At 52.0% G+C, this 12,507-nt stretch overlaps 1 protein-coding gene across 1 annotated transcript; it reads left to right on the top strand.

Annotated features, from left to right (window-relative positions):
* Nucleotides 1-935: 935 nt before the first annotated feature.
* Nucleotides 936-4,108, top strand: AGTR2 (angiotensin II receptor type 2). The gene is made up of 2 exons (XM_006135326.4): nucleotides 936-1,332; nucleotides 2,569-4,108. Exon 2 carries the CDS (start codon nucleotides 2,628-2,630, stop codon nucleotides 3,768-3,770), a length of 1,143 nt encoding a protein of 380 aa, XP_006135388.2. The 5' UTR covers nucleotides 936-1,332; nucleotides 2,569-2,627; the 3' UTR covers nucleotides 3,771-4,108.
* Nucleotides 4,109-12,507: the final 8,399 nt, after the last annotated feature.

Below are 12,507 nucleotides of genomic sequence, written 5' to 3'. Positions count from 1 at the left end.
GCTCTGCTGCAAGCCTCCGCGCTTGTGCATCATCCATGTACCTGTTTGATGACCCTGGGGTCATGTGCGTCCATTAAAAGTCGGCAACAATCTCTGAGTTTTTCCTTCATTTCCCCAATGCGAGCTCTCCTGGGAGTTTCCCCTGCTGCTTCCTACAGTCGGCGTGACCGTCTGCACATTTTACTCCCTTACTTGATTTTCTACTATCTATTGCTCTCTTTTTCAGTGGGTGAGAAGCTGGAGATGAGTCAACAGGGTGCCCTGGTAGCCAAGAAGGCTAATGGCATATTAAGTTGCGTTAGGAGGAGCATTGCCAGCAGATCCAGAGAAGTGATTATTCCCTTTTATTCGGCTTTGATGAGGCCACATCTGGAGTATTGTGTCCAGTTCTGGGCCCCCCACTACAAAAAGGATGTGGGTGCATTGGAGAGGGTCCAGCCGAGGGCAACCAAAATGATTAGGGGGCTGGAGCATATGACCTATGAGTAGAGGCTGAGGGACTTGGGTCTGTTTCGTCTGCAGAAGAGAAGAGTGAGGGGGGATTTGAGAGCAGCCTTCAACTTCCTGAAGGGAGGTTCCAAAGAAGATGGAGAGAGGCTGTTCTCAGTAGTGATGGATGCAGAACAAGGAGCAATGGTCTCAAGTTACAGTGGGGAAGGTCCAGGTTGGATATTAGGAAAAACTCTTTCCCTAGGAGGGTGGTGAAGCACTGGAATGGGTTCCCTAGGGAGGGGTGGAATCTCCATCCCTAGAGGTGTTTAAGTCTCAGTTTGACAAAGCCCTGGCTGGGTTGATTGAGTTGGGTTGGTCCTGCCTTAGGCAGGGGGCTGGACTCGATGACTCCTGAGGTTTTTTCCAGCTCTGTGGTTCTATGATTCTGTGTGTTGTCCAAGACTGAGAAATCTTTCGAGAAAGTGGGATGTTCCCCCTGAACACCATTAAGTACCGTGTGTGTGTGTGTGTGTGTGTGCGCGTTTCTCCGTTTAACTAACCCACACTCTACATTAGCAAAACAGCGCAATATGTTTATGCAGATTTCATTGTGTTCTTGTTTGTCTCTTCGTCTGATTTATTGTTCGTACTCATGTGATCTTGGATGGGGGGTTCTCAATCAGTACTGCTGCCAAAAAAAAAAGCAACCAAACAAAACCCTGGCAAGTGTGTGTGTTGCAATCCTGGAGTGTTATATAGGTTAAAGTCTTCTGGGGGAGACAACAGAACGTATAAGAAGGAAAGCAGAGAGCTGGAGAAGTCTCCTGCTAGAAGGAAAGTGGGATAGGGGAACCACGTTATTCTATATCCCTCTCCAGCTTGAATTCTGATATTTTCCAGGTAAGCAGAAGTTGCTTGTTGTTTTATTTGTGTGGAAACTATTGTTAAAAATACATTGTGTTACCTTGTAGGGTGAAATGTGCCAGGGTGCTTTAAATGGAAGCATAATGAAAATAAGTACGATGCCTTACAAAAAATAATTCCGTACTTTCAGATGTTTTATTTTCATTTTAAGTTCGGACAGTTGTGCATGCGTGAACAGCTGGTGCTAATCCACAGTGATTTATCTAAAAGTAAACATAAAACCGTCCTTCTAAGGAGAGTAAATCAAACAGATAAGACTTCATGGCTGTATTTCCAGCCCGTCAGTGGATCATAGAAGGGTTTCAAGACAGAGTAAGCATGAGTAAAAGATTATTTAGTCAATCATAAAAGCAACAACCAAGCGAACTCCCTCACCACGATGGAGGAACTGTGTTTAATTAACAGTAAACTGAGTTTTAAGATTCAGTGTGTGATTTTAAGTAGAGAATCGCTAGTGTGTGAGTTTACATTTGTGTCCTGCCTGTTTAATTCTTATTACGTTAACATAACTGCTAAGTTTGTTTTACCAGATTTTTCTAGGCAGTGCATTGTTTACTGTATTCGAATATTTTGTGCAAACAATGCATGGCCGTGCCTTAAAAGAATTGCCTGAAGTTGTTAGAATGATGGAAAACATTGAGACTTTTTAAGCTACCATTCACTCTTTGTTAATTAAATCTACTATATATTTTAGAGCGTTTGTCTGTCTGTCTGTCTGTCTCTGTTTGATCAAGAACTTCTCCTAAACGATAGAGCTAAACCCACCAAATTTGGTACACAGCTTCCTCTTATTGTAACTTAAAGCAACGTCAGGGTTTGGTTGTGCCAAGAAAATGAGCTGTGTCTGGAATGGGATTGTTTCTCAGAAAACCAAACACAAAAGAGACAGAGTCCCCGAAGCAAGCACAGTCCTCAAAACTGACATAACCGAGCGAATGTTGAAAGAGACTGAGCCAGAAAAATAGGATGAGCCTGCAATAGGGTTGCTTCTCAATATACCTTAGACAAAAGAGATAAAATGGAGACATTCGGAGCAGTGCTCTGTTTTGACACTGCAAAATCAAGCCTAAGGTTTGAAAACTAGATGAAAATGAAACCAAATTGACTCTAGCCTTTTTTCGTTAAAATATAGCAAATGATAAGAGTTTACAGGGATGACCCTCCCGCCCACAAAAATATGTGTGGCTCTAATGCTTGTTTTATAATCTGCAGGGGAACAGTATGATGGTAAAGGTGACTCTACACAGGCATTTCCAGCGGTGAATTCCTCCATGCCAATACCCAATATGTACAGTAACTACTCTGGGCTCAGCATCACCGAAGAAACTCTTCAAGATGCACGTTCCTCGCCTCCGAATGGATCATCCGAGCAGATGTCTCCCTCTCCCTGCCCGCTTCTGTATTCTGATTATCAATTCACACTCATTCCAGTGCTCTATTGTGTGATCTTTATCCTCGGGCTTGCTGGCAACAGTGTGGTGGTGGTGGTGCTTTGTCGCCATCACGGCCCCAAGACAGTTGCGAATATTTACATTTTCAACCTGGCCGTGGCTGATTTGCTGTGCCTCGCTACGCTCCCTCTGTGGGCAGCCTATTACGCCTACGGCTACAACTGGATTTTTGGCTCCGTCATGTGCAAAATTTCAAGCTCCGTCCTGTGTCTCAACATGTTCGCAAGTATATTTTTCATCACCTGCATGAGCCTGGACCGGTACCGGGCTATCATCCATCCGATTCGATTTCAGAGAAGGACGCTACAGCAAGCTTCTCTGATCACATTCCTTGTTTGGGGCCTCGCTTGTTTGTCTTCTCTGCCAACCTTTTATTTCCGGGACACCTACTTCATCGAAAGCCTGGGGGTGAACGCCTGCATTATGGCTTTTCCCTATGAGAAGTATGCCAACTGGTCTGCCGGCACAGCCTTCATGAAAAATGCACTTGGCTTTCTGATTCCTTTAACTGTCATAGCCACATGCTACATGTGCATCTGGATGCACCTACTGAAAGCACAGGAATTTCGGAAAAACAAACCAAAAAGAGACAAAGTCTTGAGACTGGTGGTGGCAGTGGTCGTGGCCTTCTTAATCTGCTGGCTTCCGTTCCACGTTTTAACCTTTATGGATGCCCTGGTGCGGATGCGCCTCATTAATAACTGTGACATTACAACCCTCATCGACACCACCCTGCCGTTCGGCATCTGCATGGGGTTTGCAAACAGCTGCATCAACCCCTTGTTGTACTGTTTCATTGGGCACCAGTTCCAGGAGAAGCTCCAGCATCTGTTTAAGCTGCGAGTCTATCAGTTTAACAGCACCCGGCAAAGCTCTTCCTCAAGAAAAGGGAGTTACCCTAAAGACGCCGAGACCCCAAGGGACGGTGAGAAAGAGAGATTGAACTGTAAGCCCACACTGTAGGTAGCAAACAGATTTTTTGGGGGGGGAGGGGCATCTGGATGCTCTTAATGTTCTCTCTTCCTCCCCTGTTTTCTATATTATCTAGCACAAAATGTTCAAAGAGAATTTATTTGAATGTACTTGGTCATTCTCTTTACCCACCTTTTGGCAAAGAGCGGTGAATGTAGAATTTTTACTTGCAGTATAATAGATGTAAAATAAAGCTATACAAGACCTTTTTAAATATGAGACAGTACGTAGCTGGGAGTATGTGAATACTGTCTAATACAACATAAGATAGGGTGACCAACAATAACACTCATAAAAGATTGTACAATAAAGAAAAAAGTGTGTATATACTGAATGTCACATCTCCTCATTCTAATACCCTTTTAAAAGAAGTAATTTGGCATGACAAAAAGCTGCCCCACGTGCTATAAAATGAATTAAATGCAGATACTCCTCTCCTGTACCTGCTTGCCAGACAAGGGCTGTGTCCAGACTCAGGGGTTTTTTCGAAAAAAGTAGCCTTTTTTCGAAAAAACTTCACCTGCGTCTAGACTGCAGCCGCGTTCTTTCGAAATTAAATCGAAAGAATGCGGCTTTTCTTTCGACGGTGGTAAACCTAATTCCACGAGGAAGAACGCCTTCTTTCGAAAGTGCTCTTTCGAAAGAAGGCGTTCTTGACAGCAAACAGGCTTTTTAGAAAGAGAGCATCCAGACTCATTGGGTGCTTTCTTTCAAAAAAGCGGCTTGCTTTTTCGAAATTCCGCGTGCAGGCTAGATGCTCTCTTTCGAAAGAGGCTTGCAGTCTAGACATAGCCAAGTTGTTGGTCTGTATTTCACTAAAGTGCATCTACACAGCACCCTAAACTCACAATAAGATATGCAATTTGCACTACACAAATTGTGTATCTTATTTCAATTCTATTTTGAAATAGCTTATTTTGAAATTTGGTGTGTCTCCCCAGCAGCAAATTTCAAAATACCAGGCTATTTCGAGACATCCCTTAACCCTCGTGGAATGAGGGTTACCGGGATGCCAGAACAGTGTGCCTGTTATTTTGAAAAATATTTCGAAATACCGGGAGGGTTGTTAAGACGTGGGGTTGCTATTTCAGGATACTTCCAGTATCCCGAAATAGCCATGCAGTGTAGACGCACCCTAATTAGTGAAAATATTTGATTAAGAGGTGAGGTGGTCCATGTGTTGGGAAAGCCCTCTCCCTAGGCCACATGGTTAGCAAAGACTGGCCTTGTGAACTGCTGAGATATCTGTTTTGGGAGGGGAACCTGGTCGTCTTGATTCAGGAAGCGGTGGGCAAGCCGCGGCCCATCGGGGTTCTACGTGCAGCCCACGAGACGTTTTGTTTCCCATTAGGGTTGCCAGATTCCACTGGTTTCGGTCCGGGTGGTGTTTTTCCTACCGGAGTTATAAAGTGACACGCACGTGACGCCAGGGCCTGTGAAGGGAGGTGGTGGCTGATTGTGCCCAACAGCGACTGGGAGAGCCGGGCGCTCCCTCTGCAGCCAATCACAGAGCAGTGATGGGTCACGCGGCACAGCCTGCACTGCCTAGCTGAGGTTTCCCCTCGCTGCCCGATGGTTGGGATCCCAGGCTGAGATGCGAGAGACCCACGTTCCTAATTTATTTTCCTGATTCCACGCAGAGTTTTCCACCTCAGGTCCCTCAAAATCGGGCAGAGCAGCCAGCGGGGCTGCCCGGCCGCTGGTCTAGGCCTCCGCGTCTGTGGCACTGACCCATCCAGAACCGGACTCGGCCCTGGGACGCGCTCTGCGTGACCAGCTCGGAGAATGAGCCAGGTGCTGGCGGGTTCGGGGGCAGCCGGCGGTTCATTGCTTAACCCTGACAGACACCCAGAGTGGAGCTAACACAGCACCAGCCCGCCCGATAGGATAAGTGCCTGGTATGTAGAGGGACAGGCACAGGGAGTCGGTACGACACACAGCCTGGAGCGCGGATGTGTGCCTTCTGAACTCGGCAGCGAGGGGCCGGATTTGGAACCCCTCTTGCTCTGCACGGAGAGGCCAAGCCCTGAATGAATCCCCAGTTACACCCGAGAGGTTTGCACGGGCGCCGCGCCTGCCCCTGCTGTCTCAGGCATGCGTCCGCCTGGCCACTCTGGCGCCGTTTACGAGCTGCACATTCTTTGGGCAGGCTCACGGCCTGCGTGCGGGGGCCCAGCCCTCCCAGCCGTTTGGACAGAGAAACGATCTGTGCCCTGCATTCCAGACTGGGATCTGGAGCCGTCTGCAAGCCCGCCCGTGTGACTCAGCAGCAGCGATGTGGACACTCCCCCTGCAGCAGATCAGGAGCACAGCCTGGGGTTCGCTGTTCCTCCCTCGGGGGGAGGGTTCCCAGCTCTGTCCGGCGATCCGGAGGGCGTGGGACTTGTCTGAGAGGGGAGGGCAATTGCTATGCAAAGAGGGCCAGCCTCTGCCCTCTGCCGCACCCAAGATGCTGCCAACCAAGCAGACTGGGTACGTGCCGCAGGGGGCCGAACGGAGAGAAGAGACAGTAATTCCCTCCGCAGACTGATCGCGCTGTTTGTTTTGCAGTGGCAATAGAGAGTAAGAACATAAGCGCAGCCAGACTGGGTCGGACCAAAGGTCCATCTAGCGCGTCTTCCCACAGTGACCAATGCCAGGTGCGCCAGAGGGAACGAACCGGCAATTAGCGAGTGATCTGTGCCCTGTCATCCCAGAGCATGTATCCGTTGGCATTTTGGCTGAAAGCCAACACTAGACCTAGCCTCCTATCTCTTTTTTAAAAATATCTAGTTATTGTTTTAGCCTTCACAACATCCCCTGGCAAGGAGTTCCGCAGATTGGCTGCGCTTTGTGCAAAGAAGAACGTTCTTTGGTTTCCTTTAATCCTGCTGCCTGTGAATTACACCGGATGACCCTGGGGCCTGTGTTGTGTGCGGCGATAAATCCCATTTTCACTTTTTCTGCACCAGGCATGGCTTTACAGACCTTGATTGGACATCCCCCTCCCCCTCCCTGAGAAGTGCCAGGCTTCCTGATTGCCCCTCTCATGGAAGCTGTTCCATTCCCCGCATCCCTTTGGGTACCAAGGGAGCTGAGATTTAGAATGCTGGACTTAGTCAGTAGCCCTGGGGGGGGGCAGCTCTGGGGTAGGGTGGGGGCCCCGTTGCAAACAGGCCCTTGCACCCAGATGCTCCAGCTGGCTCTGCACCGATTCCTCTTCTGCAGAGCTGGGGGATCCCCGGGTGGCTGGGGCATGATGGGGGTGGGGGGAGAGGGGCATGTGCCTGGCCCCCGGATCTATCCTCGGGGGGAATGTGCAAGGAGACTGCAGGCACTTCAAAGGAGCCCCTGCACCCGGTGGGACCCCTCTCACGGCCAGAGCTGAGGGGTGGCCAAAGTGGGGGCCGATCCCCTGGCACTGTGGGGCTTGAGGGGGGAGCCCTCTGCCCCTTTGAATCGTTCATCTCCCAACTCCCCCCCGAAAGGTAGACCCTGCGGCTCTGTGTCCCCCCGGAGGGGCAGAGCGGGGGGGTTACTCTACAGCCTTCCACACCCTCATTTCTGGGTCCCACCTGCCTCCCGCTCCCATCTGTGCAGCTGAGCACAGCGAAGATGGGGGGGAAACTTTCCCCCGGGGCACCCGGCTGGGCAGCAGGAGCCTCATTCGCACACTGTACCCAGACAGGCCCAGCGTGTTCTCCTGCAGATGCCAGCGAGCCCCGGCCTGTCCTGGCCCCCGCTCCGGAGCTCGTCCATCTCTTCTGGATTTATTTCCCCCAGAAATGTCTTTCCCTCCCCCCACCGGCTGCTGAGCCCCGCTGCCAGCTGCCCAGCCACATGGCCCGAGATGCAACCAGCTGTCAGGAAGGGAAACAAACGGACTTCCATGCTCAGCTCTTTCCCCCTAGGAGTGGCCACGTGTCCGTGGCACCGGAGGCGTCTCCCTGCGGACGTGCATGAAACCCAGGGCGTTTGAACGCGACGTCCCCGAAGCCTGCACTTGCTGTGGGCAGCCTGGCTACCCGCCCCCACGCTTGCTTGCTCAGGGGCAAGGCAGGTGCCCACGAGCCACGCCCCTCAGCTGTCCTGGCCCAGTGAGCTGGGCTGAGGCCGGCGTGGGCTCAGGCTGCACAGCGCTCCCTGGCCGCTGCTGGTCCTTGGTGATGGAGACAGAGCAGATCCCTGCTTGGTAGAGCATCGAGCTGCTGTGGCTGGCGCTGACGTTCGCAGTCCCAGGCAGGGTTGGACAGGACTGCGTAGGAGCAATTCGGAGGTCAACGGGGAGAGGTTATTCCTGGGCTCTGAGAGCTCCCCCATGTAGAGTAATGTCCAGCATCCCCTTGTAGCCAGCTGCTGTTTGTGACTCCTAGCGGGGGTAGTGACTAAGGCCAGGTCTACACTGGCGGAGAAAATAGGTTTAAGATACGCAATTCCAGCTACGAGAATTGTCACTGGAGTCGACACATCTTACATCGATTTTTCTGAGGCGACCCCACCGCAGGAGGTCAATGGGAGAAATGCTTCCATTGTCTTCCCTTACTCCTCACGACTGTGACTGAGAGGAGTACTGTGGTCGACTGGAGCACCCTCAGCATTTGATTTAGTGGGTCTTTACTAGACCTGCTGAATTGAATGCCAGAAGATCAATCACCACAGCATCTATTTACATAGCAGTGAAGACAAGCCCATTGTTTGGGCTACTGTGTCAGCAAGTAGACACTCAGGGCTGTTTAATTTGCTCAGTGGTTTCAGAGACAATCATGAATTAAACCTTGAGCCAGCTCTGACCTCGATATTGCTGGTGGGATGAGGGAAAAATATGACACCATCTCAGTCAGTGCAGGCCAGATGCCTTTTTGCCTTTTGCTTGGGTCTAAATCCTCCAAGGTGTTGCCATTCCTGTTTGTGGGCAATGTTGGCCCTGAATATCCCTTCCCATTCAAAATCAGAAGGAAACAACAAGCAACACAAAACAGTCACCAAAGAAAACATTCAGAAAACCTCCGAGCCGGGAATGTTGAAAAGAAAGTTGACATTGTTGATCAAAATGAAACAAAAAGAGCTAGGGGTCACCAAATGAAATTAATAGACAGCAGACTTAAAACAAACAAAAGGAAGTTTTTCTTCATGCAGCGCACAGTCAACCTGCGGAACTCCTTGCCAGAGGATGTTGTGAAGACGAGGACTTTTAACAGGGTTCAGAAAAGAACTAGATAAATGTGTGAAGGTTAGGTCCATGAACGGCTATTAGCCAGGGTGGGTAGGAATGGTTCCCTAGCCTCTGTTTGTCTGGAAATGGGGGACAGGGAAGGAATCATGTGATGATTCCCTCTTGTGTTCCCTCCCTCTGGGGCACCTGGCACTGGCCACTGTGGGCAGACAGGACGCTGGGCTGGACGCACCTTTGGTCTGACCCAGTTTGGTCGTTCTTATGTTCATGATTGAACCGCATGTTTCCACTTTGATTCTCTCACCAGGAAAAAAAATGAAAAAAATTAGTGAAAAGGGACAATCTTGAAATACACAAACCCACGTTTTCTGAAAGGAAGTTTTTTCACTCATGAAATGAAATGTCCTGCACCTCTATTACTCTTGGATGGGGGCTGCTTTTGGCAGTCCATATAGTAGTGAGGACCACGGATGCATTTGTCTACCTGTGCTTGGGTGGCGTTTGCGGCCTTTCTTCTCCCATGCCAGCACCCCAGGTATGTTTAAGCCGTAATTGCCACCAGTCCAGAGTATGATGATGTGCTGTCTCTTGCTGGTACTGAGCACTGTTCCTCTGTAGTCCAAGGGAAAGGAGCAGCAAAAATTACCAGCTTCTCTGTGTGCAAGTCTGCCACCCAGAGATGGGCAATCAAACCGGCACTGTCCTGTTTGTGTCACATGCCAGCCCCCGGACAAGTTCGCTTCCTGTACAGGCAACCCACCAACTGAAATAACATGGGCTTTGTGTCCTTCCCAGGAGGACCTAATCGGGCTGGCTGAAATCTTTCTGCCCCAAAACTGCTTGAAAAATGTGATTTTGGTGAAATCAAAATTATTGGCAAGAAAATGTTGATTTCTACAATGTTTATCAAATGGAAAATTCCAAACAGTTTGAAACAAAAACAGCCACAAAAATTATGTCGTTTTTGCTTAAAATATAATTTGCTTGGTTTTGGAAACTCCGAAATTTCAGTTTTTCATAGATGGGAATAGTTAAATGTTCCCTCCTATTTCCTTTTTTTCTTTTTACTTTCACCCTTTTGCCCCACTGGAAAAAGGAGAGGGAAAAGGAGCGTGAAGGAAAAACACTTTTGTGTGGTTTGACCTTTGGAATGGAAAAAGTGAGGGACAGCGAGGGGAAATTTAGAAGTATCATGTATTTCCCTGAAAAGGAACTTGCAATTTGGAACGCAAACTTTCACAATGGGTGGGGGGAACATTGAAAGTTTTTGTCCATGGCACATTTTACTGGGAAACCCTTGGTTTGCTGCTAAGCCTTCAGAAATGCCTGTGCATGGTATTCTTGTAGCAGACAGCGGTGTCCTCCCAGCAGGGTTGGCCCGAGCCTTTCCGGCGCCCCGGGCAGACAGCTTAATGGGGGAGGGTGCATGCGTGGCCCCGCCCCCGGTCCGGTGCATGGGGGAGGGCGCGTGGAGCTGGCGGTGACAGGACGCACATGCCCAGCTCGGCTACCGCCGCTGGCGTTCAGCCCGGGGCTGCTCGGGACGAGCTGAGCCTGGCCGAGCGGAGGACGCTGCTGGCCAGCGCTACGGGGGGTTAACGCGGCCCCCGCTGCAGAGTGGCCACTAGGAGCTGCAGCAGCCCGCGATCCGGGAGCTTCCATCAGGTGCCCCCCCATAGGTTGGCGCCCGGGGCAGCTGCCCGGCTAGCCCGTGCCTCAATCCGGCCCTGCCTCCCAGTCCTCAGAGCCGTGTGGAGAATCCAGGGCCGGGCCCAGAGCCTCCAACCGCCGCTGATGCCACAGTAGCAGTGGTGGTAGCTGGGAGCCACGGGCCAACTTCCCACTTTGCTCCCCCCCTGTTGGGGGGGGGGTCTGTTTTCCACACACCCCTCGTCAGTCCATCCCTTTGGAATTCGTAGGAGTCGAGGAGCACGAGCGCGGTTCTGTGCGGTACTGTCTGTCGCGTTCCAGCCCATGTCTGATGCGACATGCTGAGACGCCGTTGGCATCGAACGGCGGAAGTCACCGGCAGAGCTCCGTTCGTTTCCATGGTCTTTCACTGCCATGGAACTGAGTAGCACTGAGGTGACTTGTGCCCTTAAATCTGCCACCTTAAAATGGGCCCCGGCAGAATTTACCCAGCTCTCTCCTCCCACTGGGCACCGACACCTCATATGTTTCAGCAAACAAAAATCGACAGTTCTACAAGCTGCACGTGCCAGGCGACGTCGCCCGGCCGAGGGCGGCCACGGTTCAGCAAGGGGCTTATTTTAACAACGTGAAGTGCAGGTATTGGATTCGTTTGTCCAATAAATACAAGAAAAGTGACCGGAACCAAAGGAGCTGCTGCCAGGCTGGCATGGGAGAGAGAGAACGTGACTCGGTGGGAGACTTCCCCGGGGCTAACGGAGACAGTGCGGCGGGGCGAGAGTCGAGCGGTTCCAGGCGGCCCCGACGCGAGAGGAACGGGGTGCCTGCCTTGGACATCGCCCCAGACGGAGATTTATTGAGGGGGTGAGGTAGGATGCACTTGAATGCCGTGGGGCTGTCCGTCAAGGGGGTGGGCATCACAAGAGAGAGATGCCACAGGCGTCGTATTGCAAATGGTGCCAGGGAGGGAAACCTCATGGGCGGCGGGTATCATAGGCAAGGGAAGGCATTGCCTTCCCAAACCGCCTCAGCTGGGCCTGCCCGTGCGCCACTGCAGCCCCCCACCCCCTGAGCTCCTGTTGCAGGGCCAGCGGCTGGGACTGGCAGGCTGGGGGGCGTCCCGTGCAGCCTGTCCTGGCTCGGGGCCGGTGGCTTGGCTGCAGAGGGGGCTCCCTGGTCCGGCCGGCAGACATAGCCCAGGGAGGCTGAGGCCGCATCTCCCGGCTCTGCTCTCCATTGCTGTGGGGCTGGTGCAGGCCGCAGCCAGGCCGCCCCCGGCTCTGTGGAGTTCTGGGGCTGGCTAGGGCAGGCTGCAGCCACACTGCCCACCGGCTCTCTGGAACTCATGGGCCAGGGCAGGCTCCCAGGCTGGGGGCACTACCCTGGGACAAGGGGGGGCCCGAGGCAGGGTCCAGCAGTGCCCCCTAGGCTGGGCTCTGGTGGGCAAGAAGGGGAGGGGCCCGGATGGGAAAGGGCAGGGCTGAGGGAGCTTGCGGGGTCACCCACTGCCCATGGAAATCCTATCGATAAAACGTTGGTTCTGCTTCCATTGGGTTGTTCACAGCCCGCAGGTTTTGCTGCCACTTCAGAACATGGGTTGCTGGGTGCAAAGTCTGTGTCCCAGGGTGGGTAGATGAAGCTGGGATGTCCCGTCTCCAGCAACCGTGTGCCACCCTTTGCCAGAAGCCTGCATCTTGTCGTCTCCGTTGGCGAGCGGGCCAGGTTACTCTGCACGGTTCTGCCACCAGATGGCAGGCGCGTACCTGTCCGCCGAACTCGGCCTCTCGCCCACGCTGAAGCCTGCTCTACGGAAACCGGCTGTCAAGCTGGGAGGTAGGCCTTGAGTGCCCCGTGCAATTCACACGCTCCCCCCCCCCCCCCCCCCCGTGTCTGAGAGAAATTCCCAGCCGCGTCGATTGATGGCAA

The sequence above is a fragment of the Pelodiscus sinensis genome, chromosome 13 (genome assembly GCF_049634645.1).
Source record: "Pelodiscus sinensis isolate JC-2024 chromosome 13, ASM4963464v1, whole genome shotgun sequence".
Lineage (NCBI taxonomy): Eukaryota > Metazoa > Chordata > Testudines > Trionychidae > Pelodiscus > Pelodiscus sinensis.
The sequence above is the reverse complement of the archived record's forward strand: the minus strand, read 5'-3'. Positions and strand labels throughout refer to the sequence as shown.